This window comes from Notolabrus celidotus, chromosome 11, assembly GCF_009762535.1.
Source record: "Notolabrus celidotus isolate fNotCel1 chromosome 11, fNotCel1.pri, whole genome shotgun sequence".
Lineage (NCBI taxonomy): Eukaryota > Metazoa > Chordata > Actinopteri > Labriformes > Labridae > Notolabrus > Notolabrus celidotus.
The window spans coordinates 12,457,778-12,483,483 of NC_048282.1; the positions used below are offsets into that span (position 1 = coordinate 12,457,778).

The window sequence follows — 25,706 nt, forward strand, 5'->3', positions numbered from 1 at the left end:
CATTATCAACATGTTAGTAACACGACGGGGTATAAAGAGAGCTGCTTTTATCATCGTTTTACACAGCGTGCCATCTTTTTGGATTACAGTTGTTCTTCTAAAGAGTTATAACTCCTCATAGTGACTCAAATTAAGTTGAAATATAATAAATATAGATGCATCATCCAGTACTCTCCTCCTTGGAGCTTATCTGCTGTCCCTCAGCAGCTCCTGTTCCTATGGGGTTTCCTTTGCTTCCTGCAGTGGCGCCGAGCTGTGACTCAGCAGCCACTCTTTAATAATCGGTACGATGAAGAATATTTTCACTTCCTGTGCGAGGTTAACGGCTCGCCTCTCCCTCTGTGAGTCCGCTCTGCAGGCTAAGATATAAGAACAGGAGGCAGAGGAGGGGGGAGTGCTGTTAGAAAGAACAGCCTCAGAGAAATGCTTCTTTAAATGATGGATGAACCGCTCAGATGGAAATAGTTCTGGTTTCATATCATTCAGCCCGCACCTCATTCCTCTTCTCCCCACTGAGAGCAGCTCTGAGTTCACATGTGGTCTGACTGTCAGAGCCTCAGTGTCTCACTCTGTGTGTGTGTGTGTGTGCGTGTGTGTCTCTACAGCGTGTAACCCCAGCCTCTGCAAAGCGAAGGGTCGTGGTCTGCAGCCAAAGGGCCTGAGGGTGAAGGAGACGGCAGATTTTCAGGTTTACACCAAAGGAGCAGGAACAGGAGAGCTCAAAGTCACCATCAAAGGACCGAGTGAGTCCGGCTGAAAACACACACTCTCACTGATTCCACTTTATCAGCTCCATGTGTGCAAAACAGCAGCTGAGGCCAGGTCTGAATATGACGGGGACGAATGTTAGTCACAACTAACACGAAAAAAACTCTGCAGAGAGTTTTATCCTCTTTCAGCTGGTTGTTTCAGTTGTACGTGCAGAGGTTTAGCGAGACTCTTTCGTCCTCTCATTAATCTGTTTCCAGTTACATGAACTGAAACGATCTCCGTTTCTCTGACTATTCTGTGTTTGCTGTCTGCAGAGGGTCTTGATGAGCCATGTAAAAGGAAAGATCTGGGAGATGGTACTTATGAATTTGAGTATTACCCCACCACACCTGGAACATACAGCATCACCATCACCTGGGGAGGACAGCACATCCCCCGCAGGTACACACACCTACACACACACACACACACACACACAGTAACAGAAGAACTCTGAGCTGCTGTCTGATTGACCATGATGCTCCTGTTCAGTCCCATCGAGGTGAAGATCGGTGCTGAGGCAGGGCAGCAGAGGGTGAGGGCGTGGGGTCCGGGGCTGGAGGGCGGAGTCGTCGGTAAATCAGCTGACTTTGTGGTGGAGGCTGTCGGAGACAACGTTGGTACGCTGGGTGAGTACGAGGACAACCAGGTGTGTTGTCAGTTTCTCGCTGATGGCTCCTCTGAGCGCTCTTCTTCTTCTCTGCTCAGGTTTCTCCGTCGAAGGTCCGTCTCAGGCCAAGATCGAATGTGACGATAAAGGTGACGGGTCATGTGACGTGCGTTACTGGCCCACAGAGGCCGGGGAGTACGCTGTGCACGTTCTCTGCAACAACGAGGACATTCAGCACTCTCCCTACATGGCCGAGATCGTCAACGCCCCAAACAAAGACTTCTACCCCGACAAGGTGAGTACGCACAAAGAGACCTTTAGACTAGTTTCATTTCCTCAAAGCTTCTTTGCATCTAACGCGCTGACTGATCCAGGTGAAGGCATTCGGCCCTGGGCTGCAGAGCAGCGGGCTGGCTGTTGGGAAGCCCACAGAGTTCACCGTTGATGCCAAGCAGGGAGGAAAAGCTCCTCTGAAGATCCTGGCTCAGGTACGTGTGTCTGTGTGTGTGGTAGTGTTCTTGTTTTTCACACTCTCATCCATCTGTTCCACTTTAACGTTTGATCTCCCTGCAGGACGGTGAGGGTTTACCTGTGGACGTTCAAGTGAAAGATAACGGGAATGGCACCTACGCCTGCACCTACACCCCCCGAAAACCTGTGAAACACACCGCCATGGTGTCCTGGGGCGGAGTCAACATCCCAGACAGCCCGTTCAGAGTCAGTACACACACTTGACAACAACATGCATGCAAGGAGTGTGTGTGTGTTTTCTGGATGAACTAAGAGGAGGTTTCTGTATTTTTCTGAGCACAGATGAACATCGGAGCAGGATGTCATCCAAACAAGGTGAAGGTGTCAGGACCTGGCGTGGCGAAGACGGGACTGAAAGCCTTCGAGCCGACATACTTCACTGTGGACTGTGCAGAGGCTGGACAAGGTGAAGAGAATAACTTAAAACACAATGTACAACAGCACAGATCTGACATGTATTTAAAGCTGCACCTCTTAAACGGCAGTGTTGGGGTCTTTTTGAGCCAGCTCTAACTATAAGCTTTATCAGAAAGGAAAGTTTGAAGCCTACTCTTATAAGTAGAGAGGGTGTCTGCCTCCCGGACCCTGACTGGTAGATTATTCCAAAGGAGAGGTGCCTGATAACTGGTATTGATCCCCTGTGTGTGTCTGCTGTCCTCAGGTGACATCAGTATCGGTATTAAGTGTGCTCCTGGAGTGGTCGGACCTGCTGAAGCCGACATTGACTTTGACATCATCAGAAACGACAATGACACCTTCACCGTGAAATACACTCCACCTGGTGCTGGCAGCTACACCATCATGGTGCTGTTTGCCGACCAGGTGAGTCTGAAGCTTCACTCGTTCTTTATGATGAGGAAGTAGGAGGACTGAGAGGTAAAGGTGTGTTTATGTTTCTCCTGCAGGCTATTCCCATGACACCCATCAGGATCAAAGTGGATCCGTCTCACGATGCCAGCAAGGTCAAAGCTGAGGGACCAGGACTGAGCCGCAGCGGTGAGGACACCCTAAAATCATCTCGTAACCATACACATCAAACCTGTCCTTTAGTTCAGCTGTTAGCATGTTTTTAGATTCATGACTGAAAATACTTTCCGTTTAGAATAATCAGATATTACCTGGAAGCTTAGTTTAACTAATATCAGATGATGCTGATATTAAATACATATACTTTAATATGTCTCTGTTGATGATGTGTGATAAACTCAATCTTTACTCCGTCTGTCCTTCAGGAGTCGAGCTGAACAAGCCAACTCACTTCACGGTGAACACGAAAGGAGCAGGGAAAGCAAACCTGGACTGTAACTTCAGCGGGCCGACCAAAGGAGAAGCCGTCAAAGACTTTGAAGTCATCAACAACCATGACAACACACACACTGTGAAGTACACACCTGTGCAGCAGGTAGGATGGCTGGAGATCACACACACAAACACACACACACAAACAAACAAACAAACACAATAACACAGGAATAGGTTTCTGTGTTGTTCAGGAACTTCCTGGAGTCTATAAGTATGTTTTAAATTTGGTTTTAAGATTTTACTGATTCCTTTTAAAGCTCTCCATGGACTTTCTCCCAGCTACATAGCAGATATATTAATATCATACAAACTGACACGTATGTTGAGATCCTTGGGCCGATGTTTATTGTGTGTTCCAAATGCTAAAATGAAAACTAAAGAGGACAGAGCATTTGTTGTGTGGGGTCTGAAACTCTGGAACAATCTGCCCGAAGAGATCATGTTGGCTGAGCCTGTGATCTCTTTCAAATCCCTTCTTAAAACATACTTTTATTGCAGAGCCTTTCCTGATTTTACCTGAACGTTATTTTATTTTACTTGATATTTACCATTTTAAGATATATATATTTTAAAATTCCTTTAGAGTTCTTTTAATGCAATTTATGTCTTTTTAGATGATACATTTTTTATTTATTTATTTATTTTGTTGGTGCACAGTTTGTTGAGGAGGAAGTGTGGAGTATTTGACTTTCTTGACTTTTAAAAGACATTTAAAAAGTGTTTTCAATTAAGCCACATTTCAGTTTCCTCTGATTCAGCTCAGCTATCACTTCCTGCTTCTGGTGCTGCATCTAATACGTTACTTTCTCTCCCAGTGAGTTGATTCCTCCTCGCTCTGCCGTGCAGTAGTGTTACTGGCATGGACAGACTTTGAAATCCAGGTCATGTGATATGACGTTTAAAAAGTTGGTCTGATGGCATGATACTTTTATCAAGGTGACACCTATTTGTGAAACCAAGAGTTAGTGATGACTCACACCTTGCTTTTCCTTTAACTAGATGTGGAGCGCTGCTGTTTCATTACTTTTTTGCTATCAATGAATGTAAGGGTTTTAAAGTATAGTTTTAGTTCCTTTAAAAAAAAGAGGTGAGTAGTGGGTGCACTTTTTTATTTTACATTTCTGAATATGAACTTTAGGCAGAATTTTTCTCCTCTTACTGGTAATAAATGTCTGATGTCACGTCTCCTCTTCCTGCCTCAGGGTCCTCTGGGACTCGCAGTGACGTATGGTGGAGATAACATCCCCAAGAGCCCGTTCAACGTGGCCGTGGCTCCAACAGTGGACCTCAGCAAGATCAACGTCACCGGACTGGGAGACAGTACGTACCTGACTCATCATTTCACCTCTATCGTAGCACCTTTATGTTCTATCCCTCCTGTGAGGCGAGTCCTGATTTTCACTCTGAGTTTAATGTAAGTTTGGGAGATGAAAAGTTTTGCATGAAAACAGATGAAAAGTTTGGAGATGTGAAGTCAAAGTTTGGGTTTAAACTTCTTTATTTGAAGGAGATCCAAAGAACGTCTGATCTGCAGCTCTTTCTTTCTCTGTGTTTATCGTAGAAATGACTGTAGGCAGAGACCAGGAAGTGACCGTCAAATCAAAGGGTGCCGGCGGTCAGGGCAAAGTCGCCGCCAAGGTGACCGGACCATCAGGAAAACCTATCTCCAGCAAGGTGCAGGATTTATATCATTCTGGCAAAGAACATTTTTAAAGATGTGTTTAAACTACCAACTTTTTGGTCTCTCACCTGAGTGTGTGATGTCTACATACTGATGAGTTTTGTTGTTCCAGGTGGAGCCAGGTCTGAGCCCAGAGACCAGCCAGGTGAAGTTCATCCCTCGAGAGACTGGGCCGTACCAGGTGGAGCTCACCTACGATGGAGTCCCAATCCCTGGATCCCCGTTCAACCCCACAGCATACCCAACCTCCGACCCCTCAAAGGTCGGATAAGTTCCTGACGACACCCCATTAATACATCTTTCATGTTGAAGTATTCATCACTAACTGTTCATCATCTCACTCCTTCAGGTCCGCTGCTCTGGTCCAGGATTGGAGCGCGCCAAAGTGGGCGAGAAGGGGGAGTTCATTGTGGACTGTACCAATGCTGGCCCGGCTGACCTGACCATCGAGATCATCTCAGACAGCGGCACCGAGGCCGAAGTCCACATCCAGGACAACGGGGACGGGACCTACACCATCACGTACATCCCACTGTACCCTGGCTCCTACACCCTCACCATCCGCTACGGTGGCCAGGATGTGCCAAACTTCCCCGCTCGGCTCAACGTGGAGCCCGCCGTCGACCCCAGTGGAGTCAGAGTGTTCGGCCCAGGAGTGGAGGGCAAAGGTTGAACACGTAGAACATTTAAACATCACACATGCTGTGAGCATGTTCAAACATTAGACTGACCTGCTGCGTGTTTCTGTCCTGTGTCTCAGGTGTGTTCCGCGAGGCGACCACAGACTTCACCGTGGACGCTCGCGCCCTCAATCAGGCCGGAGGTGACCACATCAAGACGCTTATCAGCAACCCTTCCGGCAGCCGCACAGACGCCCTGATCACCGACCTCGGAGATGGTACCTACAGTGTGGAGTACACTCCCTACGAGGAGGGTGAGTCCAGAGTCCGGTGAGAGGGTCTGTGAGGTTCTGGGGTGTTGGTTTGAAGCTCATATAAGTGTTTTATTCCTCAGGTCCTCACAGTGTGGAGGTCTGCTACGACGGCTCTCCGGTGCCAAAGAGTCCGTTCCGTGTGGCTGTCACTGAAGGTTGTGATCCGGCTCGTGTGCGTGTGCATGGTCCTGGACTGAAGTGCGGCATCACCAACAAGCCCAACAAGTTCACAGTGGAAACCCGGTGAGTTAAAGGAAGCATGCACCTTAAAGACTTCATGTGTTTCCCGAGTGTGTTTGTAACATCCATCATGCTCACTCTGCAGAGGAGCAGGTACCGGTGGGCTCGGTCTGGCCATGGAGGGTCCATCAGAGGCCAAGATGTCCTGCACTGATAACAAAGACGGCAGCTGCAGCGTGGAGTACGTCCCATATGAGCCAGGCAAATACAACCTGAACGTCACGTACGGAGGGCAGCCCATCAAAGGTAACAGACTCAGACCAGATCCAGAGCAGCCGACGGACAGCTCACAGAGAGTTTGTTATTTATTCCCCCTGACTTCTCCGTCTCTCTGTCCATGCAGGAAGTCCATTCTCTGTACCCGTCAGCGACACAGTGGACAGTACGAAGGTGAAGTGTCAGGGTCCAGGTCTGAGCAACAACGTCAGGGCCAACATCCCTCAGGCCTTCACAGTGGACGCCTCCAAAGCTGGAGTGGCCCCGCTGCAGGTCCGCGTGCAAGGACCCAAAGGTGAGAGAGTCTGTGTTTCTCTGTTCATGGTGAACCTGCAGCCCAGACCTCAGGGAGGTCTGAATGTTCTGATGCATCCTGGTTTATTGCTCCTCTTCACTGCTCAAAACTCAAGTCTCTCTGGTTGTACAGATATAAATCTGATCATGCTCCTAATCTTGAAATATGCATCTCTAAGAATCTTATATATGACCCTGTGTTCCTTGCTGTGTGTGCAGGCGTGGTGGAGCCGGTGGAGGTGGTGGATAATGGTGATCAGACTCACACGGTCAACTACGTCCCAACCAGAGAAGGACCTTATTCCATCAACGTGCTGTACGCAGACGAGGAGATCCCACGCAGGTAACAACACCTTCAAGATTTTAACAGGTCAGTGTTTGTTCGTCTTAACTTCTTATCTGTGTTCACGCTCCTCCTATCTCCTCCCTCCTTCAGTCCCTACAAGGTGAAGGTGCTCCCCACCCACGATGCCAGCAAAGTGCGAGCCAGTGGACCCGGCCTGAACACCACCGGCGTCCCCGCCTCTCTGCCCGTCGAGTTCACCATCGATGCCAAAGACGCCGGCGAGGGACTGTTGGCCGTGCAGATCACGGTGCGTTCTCACTTGTGACGAGAATAATGAACGCTGAGTGTGTTTTAAATCTTCTCTCTCTTAAACGTTAATTTTCTTCTTCACGCAGGATCCAGAGGGGAAGCCAAAGAAGGCCAACATCCGGGACAACCACGACGGAACATACCTGGTGTCCTACGTGCCGGACATGACGGGCAGGTACACCATCCTCATCAAGTACGGAGGAGACGAGATTCCGTACTCCCCCTACAGGATCAGAGCGCTGCCCACAGGAGACGCCAGCAAGTGCACCGTCACAGGTGTGTACACACTACGCTTCGTTCAAGTTACATATTAGAGACCAAACAGAATCATGCTTCTCTGTGGAGGTGAGATTAAATGTTTAGTTTTATCTCTTGAAGTCAGCTGCTCTCTATCTTTAAGTTCAGTGTTTCAGAGAACGACTCAAGTTTTAAAAACAGATTTTTGATGTCGTAGCTGATTCCGATGATGGTTTCTATTCTGAGATCAACAAAAGAAGAAGTCTTTATTGTGTTATTGATGTTTTATCAATTTTTCACATTTTGTTTTACATGATAGGAAATGTTCTGACTCGTGTCTTTGCAACATCAGAGGATTGGCGGTCATAGCTGTCCATTAATATGAAACTGGAGTCCAGTGATACTTAGCTTAGCTTAGTGTAAAAAAATAAAAAATAAAAACCAAGAGCAAACAGTCAGCTGTTTTATTTGCTTTATTCACACCATAATAAAGTCTCATGTTGTTGTTTTTAAGCTTTTCCCTTTGTTTTCAGCCTTCATGCTAAGCTATCTAGCTAAAGGCTCTTGTGTTAATGTAGCATCCAAAGATTAAAGACATATCCTATAACTTACTGCTTGAAGAAGTATACTCTCTAAAATATAAAACATTTATTTCAAAGCTTGTTCTGATTTTGGAAGCTCCTGTTATTATTGATGTGTTGTGTATTGATCCCGCTGTGCTCCTCAGTTACACTCTGCCCCCTGCTGTACACACCCACACACATACACCCACACAAAGACACACACACCCTCCCTCCCTGCTTCACACTCCACCGTCACAGTTTGTTTCTATCGAGTGTTTGGAGCACAGTGATTGCCTCTCACTCCCCCACCCCCTCCTGACTGTCTTTATTTGTCACTTTTTGTTTCCTCCGCTGCTTCTCACCGTTCCTCTTATCAGTCTCAATCGGCGGTCACGGTTTAGGTAAGCCTCCTGAATGACTCCAACGCAGAGTAAAAACACTCTCCTCTTTATATTCTGTCTGTCAGCATGGAGGGTAGTGGCAGCAGCTCTCTACAGGACATCCATCCTGTCTCTGACTCCTCTCCTCTCCTCTCCTCTCCTCTCCTCTCCTCTCCTCTCCTCTCCTCTCCTCTCCTCTCCTCTCCTCTTACCTCCTCTCTCCTAACTGTTGACCTCTCACATGTTTCCTGGACAGACTAATGGACTAACAGTAGGTAGGATGGCATGGTGGACATGGCTTTTTTTTCTCCATGGAGTTGTTTGATGATAACAGTGAGTCGTTGGTAACGGTGATGGGAATAACAGACTGAACTTTAACCTGCTCTCCTGGTTGTGGAATGTGCATGCTGCCTGTTTATCTGCTGAGACAAAGTTTGTGTAAGATAAAACTCATAACAGCTTGGTTTCCCCACTGACCCGTTCTCCTGAAGGTGCCGGTGTCGGCCCGACAATCCAGATCGGAGAGCAGACAGTCATCACTGTGGACGCTAAGGCTGCTGGGAAAGGGAAGGTGACGTGCAGCGTGTGCACACCTGAGGGGGCAGAGCTCGACGTGGACGTGGTTGAGAATGAGGACGGCACGTTTGACATCTTCTACACAGCGCCGCAGCCCGGCGAGTACGTCATCTGTGTCCGCTTCGGAGGGGAGCACATCCCCAACAGCCCCTTCCAGGTCACGGTGAGTCATGTGACCTCTGACTGTTAATGCACAGCAAAGACATGCAGATAGTTAGACCAAACTAAAGAAACAACACAAGAAAATTCAAAAGATGCAAATGTTGGAAATGACAGTCTTTAATCTTAGGCTCTAAAAAAGCTGGATCCATTTCCTGTGAGAAGAATCAGATGAATGAATATTTAGGAGAAGAACGACGTAACACAGTCAAATGTAGAGGTACTGCTGATCTTCTTAAACCTGACTTAGTGACACTGACTCCTCAGAGACAAGAGGACAGCTGAGCCGTATCTGAAATCAGCTTTAAATCAGACGTTGACGTATAAGCCTGACTCGGCACTGATCAGTGGTGACAGTAAAGTCATCTTCACGTTCTGAGCTCTGCACAGACTAAAGATCCCTGATCCAGTTTTCTCTCCTGAAGCTCTGTGGGTCCTGACGGCGGCACACGTCCTCGAAGTCGCTCTCACTGCTGTTATGTTCCTCTCCAACCCCGTTCACTTCCTTCTACAAACCCCTCCCCCTCACCTTTTCCCTCCTCCCCCCTCAGGCGCTGGAAGGAGCTCCATCAGACCAGCTCATGCAGCAGAGCCAAATGCCCCAGTACTACGCTCAGCAGCCCTGGGTACCTAAAACTTCCAGCCTCTCAAACCCCTCTGCTCTGTTACTGTTCAGCTTCCTCTGTCCCTTCTCTTCCTCCTCCTCAACATCAAACATGGCCTCCCTCCATCCTGCATCCATGTCTGCAGTGTCTAGTTGCAGGTGTTTCGTCTCTCAGGGGCTTTTCTCTCATTTCTCTCTCTCATTCTACACATGAGTGATGCAACAGAGCTGCACAATAACACCTGAACACACACCTGAGGAATGATTCACAAACACACACTCTCTATTCTGTAACATGTCACATCGATCACCGTGTCTGTTCAGCAGCCATCCATGTCCACTCTCAGTCATTTTGAGAACATCAATGTGGGAATCAGCTGCTCCACATTTCACAAAATGGCTACCACCTTCATCTTCTTCCTCTTCCACGCAGTGTGTGTCGGTGTCATCATCCTGAACATCATCCTCACCTCCATCCAGTCATCTCATCTCATGTTGTCTATTGGTGTTTGGAAGCTTTAACCCCGTCTGTCCTGCACTGTGTTCACTGTATCTCTTAGCCTCTTCCTCTGTCTGACCTCTGACCTCTGTCTCCCAGGCAACAGACCGGCCAATGGGGATGAACGGTCTGGATGTGGCAGGGCTGAGACCGTTTGACCTGGTCATCCCATTCACCATCCAGAAAGGAGAGATCACAGGTGAGAGAGACGCGCTAAAGAAAGCCGTCAGACTGAGTGTTAGATGAGTTCAGAGATCCTCACCGTGCTCCTGTTTCTGTCTCCGCTGAAGGTGAGGTTAGGATGCCGTCAGGTAAGGTGGCCAAGCCCGACATCACCGACAACAAGGACGGCACCGTGACCGTCAAATACGCTCCAACTGAGGCTGGCCTGCATGAGATGGACATCAAGTATGACGGCATCCACATCCCAGGTACCAAGAACCCCAAGAGGAGGGACTCAAAACACCTGAGAACATTCAGATCACATCTTCACCCTGTCGTCTTCTTCTTCTGTTACCGTTCTCAGGAAGTCCTCTACAATTCTTTGTGGACTACATGAACAGCGGGAACGTCAGTGCATACGGACCCGGTCTGATCCACGGGACTGTCAACAAGCCTGCTGTGTTTACGGTCAACACGAAAGACGCTGGAGAGGGTAGGAACACTCATAGAGCTGTGCATTAATCAGATCACAGACTTTTTTTAAATTAAAACGGGGCTTTACACAGATTTAAAAATTAATACATCGTGACTTCATGACTCCTCATGCTGGCGCTGATGATGTTGATCCTGCTCTTTACCTCTCAGTCACTTTGTACTCTTCAGTTAATCAGATATCCTGGTGATGTGATTGATGTGATTGTGTTTCGATTCATCATGAGCGTCTAATTCATGCAGCTGATGGCTGACGGCTGACCTGCTCTCCTCTACACATCAGAGCATTTTTAAATGAAGAAGCGATCATTGATGCGTCAGAGGCTGTGATCAAAGAAAGCATAGGGAGAAGAACCAAACGTGTCCTGTCCTTTCAGGTGGTCTGTCTCTGGCCATCGAGGGTCCCTCTAAAGCAGACATCAGCTGTGTTGACAACCAGGACGGGACGTGCTCCGTGTCCTACCTGCCCGTGCTGCCTGGAGACTACAGCATCCTGGTCAAATACAACGACAAACACATCCCCGGCAGCCCCTTCTCTGCCAGGATCACCGGTAAAAAATCTGCTCTGTGATAAAATAAGAAATCAGTGCAGTGAGACAAATAAAAACTCCTAACCCATAAAATCACATTTAATTTGATCTTGATGTTCAATCCTTTGTATTTGCATGTTTTAGTGACATTTCTTCACCTGAAATAATGAAACAAAAAAGATTTAAATCAGACTTCTGTTATCATTCTTATGCTCCTCCCCCTCCCTCTCTGGGTGAGTGTGTGTGTGTGTGTGTAACTCTTTCTCCTGTGTGTTCAGGTGACGACTCGATGAGGATGTCACACCTGAAGGTGGGCTCAGCCGCAGACATCCCTCTGGACATTGGAGAACTCGACTTTAGTCAGCTGACTGCCTCCCTCACCACGCCATCGGGCCACGAGGAGCCCTGCCTGCTGAAGATGCTGCGTAACGGACATGTTGGTGCGTGAGCGTCTGATGATCAGTGTGTGTCATCCTCTTCATCCTCGTTTTAACCCTCCTCCTCCACCTCTCCGTCTGTCGTAGGTATCTCTTTCGTTCCTAAGGAGATTGGAGAACACCTAGTGAACATCAAGAAGAACGGACGTCACATCGCCAGCAGCCCCATCTCCGTCATGATCAGCCAATCAGAGATCGGCGATGCCAGCCGTGTGCGTGTAAGCGGGAAGGGACTGAGCGAGGCGCGGACCTTTGAGCCCGCTGAGTTCATCATTGATACACGTGAAGCAGGTGAGAGAAACACGCCTGTCGCTTTGTCATGTTTTATTTATCAGTCGTCAGATTAAACGTGTAACACCTGAGTGACGCTTCTCTTCCTATCAGGTTACGGTGGCCTTAGTCTGTCCATTGAGGGTCCCAGCAAAGTGGACATCAACACAGAGGACCAGGAGGATGGCACCTGTAAGATCACCTACTGCCCCACCGAGCCTGGGAACTACATCATCAACATCAAGTTCGCTGACCAACACGTACCAGGTGAGAACTCAAACACAGACCGACAGTAGAGGACAGGTGTGTGGTTACACAAAGACTTCAATTAACTCTGTCTGTGTGTGTGTGTGTGTGTGTGTGTGTGTGTGTGTGTGTGTGTGTGTGTGTGTGTGTGTGTGTGTGTGTGTGTGTGTGTGTGTGTGTGTGTGTGTGTGTGTGTGTGTGTGTGTGTGTGTGTGTGTGTGTGTGTGTGTGTGTGTGTGTGTGTGTGTGTGTGTGTGTGTGCGCAGGGAGTGCATTCACAGTGAAGGTAACAGGTGAAGGCAGGATGAAGGAGAGCATCACTAGGAAGAGGAGAGCAGCATCCGTCGCCAACGTTGGCAGCCAGTGTGACCTCAGCCTGAAGATCCCAGGTGAGCACAACAGGAAGTGATCACATGATCGGAGATTTAATCGTAAACAAACAACTATTTAGATTAAACATTAGACAGTTTGAGTCATTTTTTACAGAAATGGAAAAATCAGCAAAACGTGAATATGTCCTGGTTTTCTTTGACGCCTAACTTCTTCACAGCTGGGACCTTTTCTTTAATGAATTGAATAAAATCAAGAGTGAAGGATGTTTCCCAAAATTATGAAAAACTGTCCTTGATGGTTCACATTTGTCCGTCTGTGTCTGTAGAGATCTGCATCGCTGACATGACGGCTCAGGTGACGAGTCCGTCCGGTCAGATCCACAAAGCTGACATCATGGAGGGAGAGAACAACACCTACTGCATCCGCTTCGTCCCCACAGAGACCGGCGTGCACACCGTCTGTGTGAAATACAACGGCATGCACGTGCCCGGCAGCCCCTTCCAGTTCACAGTTGGCCCTCTGGGAGAGGGAGGGTCCCACAAGGTCCGAGCTGGGGGGCCGGGCCTGGAGAGAGCTGAGGCCGGAGTCCCAGGTGAGTGAGCTAACATAGATTATCAATACGTGATGTAAATAATTGCACACATCCAGTCTCATGGACTCTGCTTTGGATCCCGTACAGCTGAGTTCAGTATCTGGACGAGAGAGGCCGGAGCCGGGGGTCTCAGCATCGCTGTGGAGGGTCCAAGCAAGGCCGAGATCACCTTCGAGGACCGCAAAGATGGATCGAGTGGTGTGTCGTACACTGTGCAGGAGCCGGGTGAGAGCCGGGCAGATGATGATGAAAACATGAAAACATAAACATGATGCAGATGTTACTTCTTTAATCCTGACCTTGGTTTGTTTCTCTCCATGAGGTCAACTTTTTGTGTTTTTGGGTCAATGTGAAGATGCAGATGTGCGTTCAGAGGTCTGTCTTTCTTTCTGTGTTTGTGCCACTCTGTCTGAGATTTTCTGACTTTAACCTCATCCTGCAGGAGACTACGAGGTGTCCATCCGCTTCAATGACGAACACATCCCTGACAGCCCCTTCATCGTCCCTGTGGCCTCACCGTCAGACGACGCCCGCCGCCTTACTGTTGCCAGTCTTCAGGTGAGGCTCTGAGACACACACACATCCGTGTGCACACACTCCAGCCCAGAGGTTCACTGTCTCCGGTGCAGCAGCAGATCAGAGTTATACTTCTTTATGCAAAGTCATGAAACATGATTAGGGGACTTTACACAAGTTTATCAAAGTTTTTTTTATGAGGACTTTCACAGTGTTCTCCAGTCAGGTGTACGTTTAAACTTCAGGTTTTAAATATCAAGTAGCCACAGCAAGTTTCTTTGTAAGTTTTAGAATCATCAATGATACTAAGATGTAGAAAAATACAAATTAATCAAACCAAAAAGAGGATACTCAGTGAAACACTGCAGTGAGTTTAACGGTTCAGGTGTAAGATCATCAGCTGCTACTGCTGCATCGTGAGGCGGTGCAAGGGCTTCTGGGATACTCCAGGACTGTGTGTGTTTCTCGTGCCTCATGCTAAAGGCTCCCAACAGCCTCCCTAACGTGAGACGGGGCGCTAAAGGGTTAAAGAGGTCTGACACGGGCTGCTTTCCTTCTGTCTCTGATCAAACACACACACAGACTGACAGAAATCATCTCTAAAAATCTCCTCATTAATCATTTATGAGAACATTATCTCACGATCTTAAATGTCATGTTCTGGTTGTGCATCCACACACAGACGTGCACCTTCAACTGCATGCAGACCCTCTCACACACACATTAACTCTTTCACACCGATCAACTTGTTCTCACAGAAACATCACTTTTCCTCTCTGAAGTTCAGTTTCTGGGTGGTTCAGGAGAGTTTTTGAGCCGTGCATGAAGAGAATAATGAGAGGAGGAACTTTTTTTTATGTTAAAATGTCGAAAAATCTTCCTCCTCTCATTTGTTTCTCATTTTTTATCATCAAATAATAAAAAGGCATCTCTACATTAAGAGTCCCTCTCTCTGTTTCTTCATACCTGGCTCTGACACTCTCCATTAGTTTCTCATACACACACCTGCTCTCTACTCACCCTGCACAGCCCTCCTCTTTAGCCCTGTTAGCGACCTCCAGGTAAGGTTGATAAAGTGATCAGAGTGAATTGATTTTGCTGTCGTTGAGAGTTTGCTGACAGCTCTGGTAGATCTGTACTCAGACAGTGTAAAATAATGGCGACACAGAGTTGAATGTGTGAGTCTGTGTTGTCGAGCAGGAGTCCGGTCTGAAGGTGAACCAGCCAGCATCGTTCGCCGTCAGCTTGAACGGAGCAAAGGGAGTGATCGATGCCAAGGTGCACAGCCCGTCTGGAGCTCTGGAGGAGTGCTGTGTCACCGAGATCGACCAAGGTAACGTCAGGACCGACAACCAAACACACCTTCAGACTGAGTTCAGGTCAGGAGAGTTTGGACTGCATGTCAGGATGTGAACACCTTTCCCCTCTGCATGTGTATGTGTGGACAGATAAGTACGCAGTGCGGTTCATCCCCAGAGAGAACGGTCTTTATCTGATCGATGTGAAGTTTAACGGCAGTCACATCCCCGGGAGTCCGTTTAAGATCCGAGTTGGAGAGGCGGGGCAGGCCGGAGACCCCGGGATGGTATCTGCCTACGGACCAGGACTGGAGGGAGGAACCACAGGTAACACACACCCCTAAATCTACCTTCCCTCCCTCTGCACAACAAAGCAGAATAAGAAGTTATATCTGTCTTACTGAGCCTCATAAATCCCCATCCTGTCTATTCCAGGCACTGCGTGTGAGTTTGTGGTGAACACTAGTAACGCCGGCCCCGGGGCCTTAGCTGTGACCATCGACGGACCCTCAAAGGTGAAAATGGACTGTGTTGAGTGTCCTGAGGGTTACAGGGTCACATACACCCCCATGGCTCCCGGAAACTATCTAATTTCCATCAAATATGGCGGTCCTTATCACATCGTGGGAAGCCCATTCAAAGCGAGAATCACCGGTGAGGAAAAGCTTTGAGTTTCAGACTGAAATCAACACAGTGATCACAGATTATAATCTCTGACATTCACCCTCCTCTCCATCCTCCAGGCACTAAGCTGGTGACCAGCCACAGTATGCATGAAACCTCCTCAGTCATGGTCGACCCAGTAACCCGCGCCATCAGCTGTTCTCAGCAGGGAGCTCCTGTCCAATCAGACGCCAGTAAGGTGGTGGCAAAGGGTCTTGGTCTGACCAAGGGCTTCATCGGTCAGAAGAACAGCTTCAGTGTCGACTGCAGCAAAGCAGGTGAGTGTATAAAATCAGAACTGCCTGAATCCTTAAATCAGTTAATGCAGCTAAACTCTCTGGATCAGTTCTACATAGCAGAGAAGGTGTAAAAATTATTCTATGTGCATGAAAAACATCCATGTTGTGTTTTTTTAAAACAAACTTGTCTCCCTCCAAAACAAAACAAACTCATTAGTGGATTTCATCATCTACAGTACATAATATCATTAAAAGAGACAGACGGGAGACATCTCTGTACAAAGGGGACAGGGACCAAAACCAAGACTGAATGGACCTGATCTTCAGGCCCACAGGCAGCACTGCATTAAAGAACAGACCTGACTCTGTATTGGAGATCACTGCATTAAAAACAGACATGACTGTAGTGGAAATCACTGCATTAAAAAAACACAGACATGACTGTAGTGGAAATCACTGCATTAAAAAAACACAGACATGACTCTGTAGTGGAACTCACTGCATTTAAAGCAGACTTTACTCTGTAGTGGAGATCACTGCATTAAAAAAAGACCTGACTCTGTAGTGGAGATCACTGCATGGGCTCTAATTCACTTCTAAAAAACATTGTCTGCTAACACAGTTCAGAACTGCATTAACAAATGCAGGTTAAAACAAAACCATGTAAACAGGAAACCATATATAAAAAATGATCCAGAAGCTGTGGTTGTATAGCATGCAAGGAGGGTAAATCCGGCATCATACAGTCCCTTTTCTTGATCCTCATTAGAAAGGAATATTAAAGTGCTTGTGTTTGTCCTTAGGTCGTAACATGCTCCTGGTAGGTGTGGACGGTCCTAAAGTCCCCTGTGAGGAGATCCTGGTGAAACATTTGGGTAACCGCCTCTACAATGTGAGCTACCAGCTGAAAGACAAGGGAGAGTACATCCTGGTGGTGAAGTGGGGCGATGAACATATCCCAGGCAGCCCGTACCACATCACCGTCTGAACACCCAACCCCCCCAACCCTCTGCTCCACAATCAGAGCCTTAAACCACTGTTTAAACATAGAGTCTAACCCAGCATTGTTTACAGCTCCAGCCCTCCCATTACACACATTTAGATGACTGATTTCTGTATTTAACCAACAATCAGCTGACGTCTTAATTCCAGAATCTTCCAAAGATAAACTCAGATTATTCCTCTCTTCACGGTCATGTCTCCACATTTCATTCTTCATCCTTCAGTTTGTTTAGGGAGGAAAAAATGCACCTTTTATTACTGTTAGCCAGCAGTCAGATGTGCCTTTAGCGTTTTACATTTCCAGTCATGGACGTTAAGATTTATTTTGAATTTTAACCTAGCTTAGCTTAGCATAGTGTAGCAGCAGCAGGTTTGAGCCCAGCTTTGATGGAAGGTTTCTGTTTACACTGGAGGAGCTTCTCTCACAGTCACAATAACTCTGATTCAGTTTCATATGAGGACTCAAAACAAAGAGTGTCAGCTGTAAAAGTGCCTTATAGTTCAAAGGTCACAATTTGATTTAACACCTGTAACTGTCTGCTTAAAAGTCACATGACCAGCTTGTTTCTTCACGTGTAACAGCAGCACAGTTAGCTCCTGCATGAGGTGTTCATGTTGCTCTTTAGAAAATAACCCTGATGTTTACCTGCTGCTAGTGTGATCCAGATTTAGACACTGCTGCTCTTATCTAGAGTCAAAGATTGGAGATGGAGTGACGTGTGTGCAGACAGAGAACGACACATTTCACAGCAGCTTCCTCACATGTTCTCTCTTAAACGTGTGAATCCGACATGTGAACAGACAGCGTGTGATTCAGACCTGCATGCCACGCCGTGTTCTCACCTTTAACACAAGACGGTAAAGTTTTTAAAAAGGGAAGTTTCCGGACAGAAATGCTGAGGACGACGCTGTCGCGTCCTGAAAACACAATGACCAAAAACAAGAGAACAGATGTTGCTTTGTTTTCTTCTCTGTTTGTATCTCACCCTCCTCACCCCCTTCCTCCCTCCCCCTCCAGCTTGCTTTGTGCCTAATCTATCTTTCAGAACAAAAAAATGAACCTTGTCTTAAATAAAAGGCTTTAAAAGTGTTTGTAAGACAGTATTTTGATACACAATAAAGTTGTCTAAGTATTTTTCTGTCAATCTGACGGCTGTCTGTTTCTGTGTTCTTGAATATTTGACTGGTCAAAGATAAACTTTATTGTCCCGCAGAGAATTTCTCAATGGAAGGTACAACACAATGCACATAAAACAAATTAAACATAAATAAACTGTTGCATTAACAAGATTAAAATCATATTTTGTGTAAGAAACAAGCCTTAAAAGTAAAAATTAATACTGTCAAAACATAATTATAGTAAGATATACATGTCTTAATTCCATAAATATCATATATATTTATTTGATGGTATTCAGTAATGAATGGAGGATGAAGTAAATTATTTTTAGTAATAAGTTAAACTTGTTTATGTTGTATTAATAGAAAAATTAGTGACTGGTCAAAATAAAGTTTCTTAAAGGTATCTGTAGTGTAAAGTTTAAAGGAAGAGTACATTCAGTGTGCGTGTGTTTTTGAGTGTGAGGGTCAATCTTCAGAGAAAGCATAGACGTAATGCTCATGGCGTGTCTTTGTGTGAAGAGTGGAAAATCTGTACATTACAGCCTGCAGCCAACGCCCTTCCTGAAGAACAAACTCCTTATTAGGTATGAATTCTTTGAGCCTATAGGGGGCGCTGCAGGAGAAGAAATCTGACCAACTGAACAACAGGCTGAGCCTCAAATGAAGACTTTCGTTTAAACATACTATTTTTCTTTTTTAGATTTAATGCTGCTCAAACAGACTCAGGAGGAAATCACATTAATGAATAACATTTTGTGTAAAGTGCCAGCGGCAGTGTCGGATCTAAAATTATGGAGATACATTTGGGTAGCAGTAATTAGCTACTGATATTTTTCCATCTTTATTTGGTTTTTACACACATTCATGCAAAACCAGAAGAAGAGTGAAGTCTTTAAATCTGCAGGTCTGCATCTGAACGTAGTCTCATATTTCTGTTTAAATCATAAATCATGATTTATGATATTCTTTATTAACTTAACTTTGGTTGTGACAGTATGTATGCATTTAATTCAGCATTAAATTCATTTCTGTTCTGCATTTTTTAAGGACAGTGTTTCAGTATTGTCTGGTGGAGCTTTGGGAGTTTGTCATGAATCCATCTGAATCATGTGAACTGTAAGGTTTACACAAAAGAGTAAACTTTCTTTGTGCATAAGAATGGCTTTGATAAATAGCGAGTAAACATTGGTGTTGCAACAGTTAATGGTCAACTTAAATAAAATAAAACAATAAAATAAAAACAGAAATATGTCTGGTGGATCTATTTTAGAAGTGTAGCGAAAGAGCCGTAAAGTTTGACACCACAGTTCTATGGAAGCCCAAAGTGGACTTTGATCCATTTCCCGGTGATAGTGGGTCAATCCCTATTGTTCTCTCAAGACCTTGTTTTAACGTCACATGATCTTTACTGGTATAACATGTAAGCTTACCTTCTTAGTGTTGCCAATGGCAACATTGCATGTCAGCCAGGCCTATCACAGTGACCAGACTACTGTTTGTTTGCTAAATCATTGTACAGGTATCCCATTATCACAGGAAAACAAGCTTTGTTATCTAAAATAATTAGATAAATGAGTCTGTTAAATGGGGAAAAACAGCTCTATGATGAAATAACGAGATACATAAGAGTAACATCTTCTGAAAACATCCTGAACTTAAAGCTCCTGTGAAGAGATTTTTAGCTGGTAATGAACAGATGAAAACTGGTGGCTTTTTATGATAGAAGCAAACAAGACCATCAGCATAAAGATTGGTTGCTATTGTTTTGGATTATTATCATCATTTTTAATACCGGTAAAGGCTTTGAGGGTTAGGTGTCCAATGGACTGAATAAGCCTATGAACTGCACACTAACTTTTACATATTTCCCAACCACATCTTTGATGACTGACATATGTTATTTGATTTGTTAAAAGTAAAGAAAATGAACAATACAAATGTAGACATGTACATGGCAAAATCAGCAAAGATGAGAAATACTGCTTTGTCAACGAGGGGTGCTACAATGACACGAACTGAAAACTACTCACTTTGACTTTAACTCCTTATCATGGAAAAAAAATTAGTGAATGAAGTGTATGGCCATATGTCCATATAGGGCTTCATTACAGGGCCCATGTTCAAGGCATGTAATATTTAGAGAATGTGCAAGTACAGAAACAGCCTTGATTTCAGTAACTTGTGCCTCTGAAAACAGATCCCAAATAAGAGGCGGAGCATTAGAACACAGTCAATGACAAAAAAAACTGTCATAGTACATAATGTACACAGGAGGATTCAGGATTACACACAAAACAATCAAAAGTTTAAATGATCATACAATCCCATTTGCCTAATGTTCGTCCCACATGTCTAGTTTGACTTTGTATCGTGTTTAACTTTAGATAGTGTTTTATTGTGGTGGTGTTTGTAGTAGATGTAAAGTTTGTGGGTGTGCCGAATACCGTGCAGAAGATCCTCCCATACTGAGCTGCTCCTCGTCCTGCTTTCACACACGTTTTGAGTTTTGAACTCAAGTCTTTGTAAAAAGGTAAGATAAACCACGTTAAATAATTATCATACCAGTAAGTGTGTATTAGTCTCTAATGTCTTTAACCTTCTTTTTGCAGCCTTACCGTTTTCGTCGCTCGCGCGAGATTAAAAAAGCCGCGAAGTGTGTTTGATTTCGTCACTCTGCCGTGCCGAGGGTTTATGGGATACAGTCATACAGTGTTAAAACTGTGCCTAACAATGCATGTGTAATCATTTGTACATATATAGCTGTAACGTGGGGTAAAGGTTAAAGTGGAGTTTCACGTTGATGTATCTACCATACAATGCTGCCTTTACTGACAGTTTGAATTCAGAGATTTGTCTCAAAGTTTTCCTGTTGGAGTATTGGCGGGCTGCAAACTGTCCAAGAGTCCTCCCCCCTCTTCTCCATAGTTATGTCCTACTTTCTGAACGTGTGCTTTGTGCTTTTGTATTGAATATCACTGTTAATTTTGTTTATTGATATCTATCTATCTATCTATCTATCTATCTATCTATCTATCTATCTATCTATCTATCTATCTCCTCTTTGTGTGCAGATGTCTCTGAGTGAGAAGAGCGATGAAGAAATTAGAGAATTATTGACTGAATATGGAATCTCACCTGGACCCATAGTCGGTAATAAGAAATAAGTATTATTGATCATGTTGGTATAGGTTTATGATATCACTGCAACCTTTTATATCTGCTTTAGGGTCATGAGAGAAAAAACTCAGTACAATGATGAACTCAAAGAGCTAGAAAGATTAAAGAGGCTAGATGTAGACAAATAACTGCATAAAGAGCCTTCATAGATATACAGAAGCAGTTTTATGCAGTTTCAATTTACTTTGTAAACTTACTTGATTGTTATGTAGCTCATCAGTTTTCTTCACTAATAAACCAAATATCAGATTTTTGTAAGACATTAAACCTTAATGACATTACATAGATACAAATATAAGAATTAAGTCCCTGGAGATTTTCATTCTGAAAGATTGAATCTCGGGCTGCCAAAATGATGATCACAATTATTTTGATCAGTATCAAAATCAGGATTATTAATCTAGGTTATTTATTCTAAATTATAAAGACCTTTATTGTTTTACTTTCACTTTTAATAAACAGAGCAATGCTTTTGGAGCACTTGATGTGATGTGCAGCAGAGGTTTAGATGGATGGAGCATTTAAAAGAAAATCACAGTCATTCAATTTTTAATCATAGGAAGGCAAGAACTGTGATGGGATAAAGTTTAATTTTGGTTACATCAACAATATGAAAACACTGGACTGATGCAGGCCTGTTGTGTTCATGGTGGCTGGGACATTGAAGCTCTGTGAATGTTTGTATCTAGAGTCGACTCGGGGTCTGTATGAGAAGAAGCTGGAGAAGGCAATGGAGAACGCTGCGTCGAAACCTTCGCCTGATAGAACATACTACAGAGAGGAAGGTGAGACGCTCGGAGAGACCATTTTATTCACGGCTGTGTTTGTTTGTTTTTGTGTTCTGCTGTATGTACGGATAAAATTTTAAAGATTTATTACTCTAAATTGCATCTGTGTAAAATATTTTTTTTTTGTTAATCCTCAGAGCTGAGATTTTAATCAAACATTTGATACATCTTTATACAGCACCAAATACAAACAAATGTTATCTAAAGAGTCTTTACAAACAGCAGGTCTAGACCGTACTCTATCTTATATTATTAACAAAGACCCAAAATCAATACAGAATTAGATCCAGTCCTATCTTACAGACAGCACTTTGCAGCATTAAGCAAGTTACAGCGGCAAGGACAAACTTCCTTTAACAGGCAGAAACCTCCAGCAGGACCAGACTCATGTTAGACAGACATCTTTTGGAGAGAGGGATAGAAGGAGATGAAGAGAGAGATAGATGATAGTGGTGAGACGGATAGTAGTAGTTGTAGCAGCTGGAGTCTGGCACGTCCACAGCAGCAGGCCGACTACAGCAAAGATCCAGAGGAACCTACGAAACAAGGGAGCTCAGGGACTCCAGAAAGGTCTATGGTTAGTAACATTAATGGGACAGGAAGAGTTAAAGTAAGTGACAGGCAGAGAGAGGAGAGAGAGGGAAAGACAGGATCACAGTGTGTCAGTTCCCCTGGCAGTCTAAGCCTATTGCAGTCTGAGCCTGTCGAAGTCCAAGCCTATAGCAGCATAACTAAGTGCAGGTCCAAGCCTGAGCTAGCTCTGATTATAAGCTTTTTTACAAAGGAAAGTTTGAAGCCTACTCTTAAAGTCGAGAGGGTGTCTGCCTCCCAGACCCTCACTGGTAGATTATTCCAAAGGAGAGGTGCCAAGCTTAAATAACTAATAGGTTTATAAAATTAACCTATTTATTAATTGTTTTTTGACCATTTCTTTCCAGTTACACGTGATGATACTCATGATTGTCCTATAAATTTGAAATGACAACCCTGAACTAACCTTTAGTGTAATTCATCTCAATAAAATCCAGTGTCATCCCATCCCCTGAGAGAGGACGTTTGCAGCTCCTATTATCACTTAGACTGAAGCACGCTCAGCTAATTATCTGGATTAGACACAGAATGAAGACTATAACCGGTTTGTCTGTCGAGAAAAACACGCTGCGTCACAATGCGCTGATGTAACAGACTAATTATCATCATTACATTTGTTGGCAGCTTCATTTGTTGTCATTATCAGCCACGATGACTTATCATTATATTATCAAAAAATGAGTCTGCATGCAGCATTCTATTTTCATGACTTCTGCTGTCACCTGGGCGTCATAGCTTTATAATAATAATAATAATAATGCATTTTATTTATAGGCTCCTTTCTTGACACTCAAGGTCACCTTATATCATTTAAAAATACAGAGTTTAAGTAAACAAAAATGATAAAATACATTTAAAAAAGTTTTTAAAGAATGGACAATGGAGTGTTAAAATAAAGAAGCCAGTAACTGTTTGTGTCAGTGAGATTTAAAGTGTGTGATCATTGTGTTTTCAGAGGAGGTGACCTACATCGAGTACCACAGCCCAGTGAGTTCTGATTTTCTGCTTGTTTTGTGAGATTCCTTTAATCATTGACTGTAAATAATCTGATAATCTGATTGCTTCATTTACAGATGAGAAACGAGCCTTTTGGAGACGCGTGAGTACATTTTACACACACTGAGAGAAACATGATGTGATGGATGCAAGGATGTGTGTTTGGGTTCCTACACTGACAGATTGTTTATTTCCTTTTTGCGGGATTAGCATCAGGTGGAGATCTTTCCAAAGATGCATCAAATCAAATTTCTTCATATAAATTTCTGCAAAATGAAAAGTTAATACAGAAAACTGCAGTAAAAAAGTATCACACGTCCCTCTGAGGTGTGATGCACTTGTAGTTTACAGTTAAGTATTTATTCAGGAAATGCCCTCACCTGCAGAGTTTGTTTGTTGATGTAAATATGAGTTTGTGTTTGTCTGCTCAGGCTGAGAAGGAGAGGAAACGCTGACACGGAAGAAGAAGAAGAAGATGAAGAAGAAGAGGAAGAAGAAGAGGAGGAGGAGTCAGAGCAGGAAACAGAGGAGTGAGTCCTGTTGAATAAAATCCTGTAGAGTTTGAACCAGAGAGTTTACGACCTGGATTAAACCTCAGTGTCTGTGCTTCAGGGTTCCTGTCCAGGCAACCCACAGGATGGCCAATCACAGAGTAGGACGGTCCGTGGAGCCGACCAGGAAGTCTGGAGGCTGTATGTCCAAGTTGTTCCGCCTGCTGCTGCTGTTAGCCGTGTTAGCAGCCGCTTACTACGCCTACTCTCAGATGGTTGACAAAGAGGTGGAGTCCGCCGGGGTGCAGTGATCTGATTGGTTGATAGGGTGTCAGGTTTTTTTACTATTTGAACACATTCCTGAAACTTTAAAGGGCGGAGGGTATTTTATTACAGAGTGTCATTAAATCCTGTGAAACGACAGAGATGATAGTCTGTGTTTGTTGAGTCTCAAACATCACATGGATTCATCCGCCGCTGAAAGTAGAACCCTATGAATGCACTAATTACTGCTGTTTGAGTGAAACCTCTTTAAGCTTTATATCCACTAGCAGCCTGTGGGAGTTCAGTCAGAGTGTTCAGGTGCAGACTAACTCCTGGTTTGGTGTTTTCATGGGACTTTCTGACATTCTGAAGAATTAAAAATCAATGCTAGCCCTCTTGTTTACTTCTTTGCTTTTCTTGCATGAAATGTTGCACTCTATTTCCCTGCTATGCAAAGTGTGTGTTTTATTTTCTCTATGCAGCTGTTGTCCATCATGTGTTTTAAATTGTGACATATTGCACAACAGATGTTTTAACTGAGGCCGTCTTTTATATTTCCATGTCCCTTTTTACATCATGTGCAATCTGAATCCAAAGGCTGTCATCTTTATGTCAATAAACTTTTAGAAAATTGAATCAAGAGTTGTGTGTACTGTTTTTTTAAAGTGAGGAATTGAAAATGAAGGAATTCCCAAAGAGAGCTCAAATGTTGTAGAGTTGTTGCTGATGGATGTTCAACAAGTGTTGGTTAAAACAGACTACTCCTCACTGCTGCTCTGAAAACCGGGAAAGCTGAGTTCTTCTGCAGGCAGAGCATTCATATGCAAGGATGAACTGCAGAGACAGGGCTGAAAAATAAACTTCACCAATCAAATGAATTATAAACTCGGAGGATTTCAAGTAAAACGGATTGCACCAAGAGTTTTGCATCATGTACCCTCACTGCTCTATCTTGAAGGCCAATTCACAAAGCGAAAGAGATTAAATCTCAAACATAAACAGGCTCATAAAGTTCTGCAACTCTGTGCAGTTTGCTCTTGTTTTACGTCTGATTGTGGAGCTAAGCTGTCAGCATCTCCTCTCTCTGCTGCACAGAGTTGCACCGTGTGCTCCCATCCTGATGGAGCTCAGATCTGGCCACACACATGATGATGAGCTGGACGGGCAGGAGTGTATTATGGATCATATTCAAAAAGATGTTACAAATGTGGCAGTTTATATCCATCTTACTTCCTGAAGCAAGCTAACAAAGAGATGATTAAATAAAAAAGCCCTCTGTTGTGTGTTTAACGGTACAGCCTGTATGAGCTGGATTAAGCTAAAGAC

General features: G+C 44.5%; 2 protein-coding genes across 5 annotated transcripts in view; both read left to right on the forward strand.

Annotated features, from left to right (window-relative positions):
- The window catches only part of flna (filamin A, alpha (actin binding protein 280)), a 51,540-nt gene extending 33,439 nt beyond the window's left edge, over window positions 1-18,101 (forward strand). The window contains exons 10-49 of one of the 4 annotated variants that reach the window (XM_034695874.1): window positions 606-743; window positions 1,026-1,152; window positions 1,243-1,379; window positions 1,459-1,655; window positions 1,735-1,848; window positions 1,934-2,077; window positions 2,174-2,297; window positions 2,553-2,713; window positions 2,797-2,887; window positions 3,124-3,293; window positions 4,396-4,513; window positions 4,755-4,867; window positions 4,987-5,136; window positions 5,224-5,542; window positions 5,635-5,808; window positions 5,889-6,051; window positions 6,134-6,294; window positions 6,392-6,559; window positions 6,778-6,901; window positions 6,995-7,151; window positions 7,240-7,429; window positions 8,331-8,354; window positions 8,825-9,072; window positions 9,620-9,694; window positions 10,271-10,370; window positions 10,462-10,602; window positions 10,698-10,826; window positions 11,203-11,376; window positions 11,634-11,795; window positions 11,880-12,083; window positions 12,177-12,329; window positions 12,575-12,697; window positions 12,967-13,233; window positions 13,321-13,458; window positions 13,676-13,791; window positions 14,950-15,082; window positions 15,198-15,374; window positions 15,483-15,701; window positions 15,791-15,988; window positions 16,753-18,101. In XM_034695874.1, the coding sequence (XP_034551765.1) occupies window positions 606-743; window positions 1,026-1,152; window positions 1,243-1,379; window positions 1,459-1,655; window positions 1,735-1,848; window positions 1,934-2,077; window positions 2,174-2,297; window positions 2,553-2,713; window positions 2,797-2,887; window positions 3,124-3,293; window positions 4,396-4,513; window positions 4,755-4,867; window positions 4,987-5,136; window positions 5,224-5,542; window positions 5,635-5,808; window positions 5,889-6,051; window positions 6,134-6,294; window positions 6,392-6,559; window positions 6,778-6,901; window positions 6,995-7,151; window positions 7,240-7,429; window positions 8,331-8,354; window positions 8,825-9,072; window positions 9,620-9,694; window positions 10,271-10,370; window positions 10,462-10,602; window positions 10,698-10,826; window positions 11,203-11,376; window positions 11,634-11,795; window positions 11,880-12,083; window positions 12,177-12,329; window positions 12,575-12,697; window positions 12,967-13,233; window positions 13,321-13,458; window positions 13,676-13,791; window positions 14,950-15,082; window positions 15,198-15,374; window positions 15,483-15,701; window positions 15,791-15,988; window positions 16,753-16,937 (6,206 nt within the window). In that variant the 3' untranslated portion in view covers window positions 16,938-18,101. The remainder of the gene's footprint in view (window positions 1-605; window positions 744-1,025; window positions 1,153-1,242; window positions 1,380-1,458; window positions 1,656-1,734; window positions 1,849-1,933; window positions 2,078-2,173; window positions 2,298-2,552; window positions 2,714-2,796; window positions 2,888-3,123; window positions 3,294-4,395; window positions 4,514-4,754; window positions 4,868-4,986; window positions 5,137-5,223; window positions 5,543-5,634; window positions 5,809-5,888; window positions 6,052-6,133; window positions 6,295-6,391; window positions 6,560-6,777; window positions 6,902-6,994; window positions 7,152-7,239; window positions 7,430-8,330; window positions 8,355-8,824; window positions 9,073-9,619; window positions 9,695-10,270; window positions 10,371-10,461; window positions 10,603-10,697; window positions 10,827-11,202; window positions 11,377-11,633; window positions 11,796-11,879; window positions 12,084-12,176; window positions 12,330-12,574; window positions 12,698-12,966; window positions 13,234-13,320; window positions 13,459-13,675; window positions 13,792-14,949; window positions 15,083-15,197; window positions 15,375-15,482; window positions 15,702-15,790; window positions 15,989-16,752) is intronic. The other 3 variants (XM_034695875.1, XM_034695876.1, XM_034695877.1) reach the window with 3 other exon arrangements.
- Window positions 18,102-20,311: 2,210 nt separating this feature from the next.
- On the forward strand, window positions 20,312-25,016 carry emd (emerin (Emery-Dreifuss muscular dystrophy)). The gene is made up of 7 exons (XM_034695878.1): window positions 20,312-20,603; window positions 21,145-21,223; window positions 21,940-22,035; window positions 23,585-23,616; window positions 23,703-23,728; window positions 24,057-24,155; window positions 24,238-25,016. The coding sequence occupies exons 2-7, from the start codon at window positions 21,145-21,147 to the stop codon at window positions 24,425-24,427; spliced, it is 522 nt and encodes a 173-aa protein (XP_034551769.1). The 5' UTR covers window positions 20,312-20,603; the 3' UTR covers window positions 24,428-25,016.
- The last annotated feature ends 690 nt before the right edge of the window (window positions 25,017-25,706 follow it).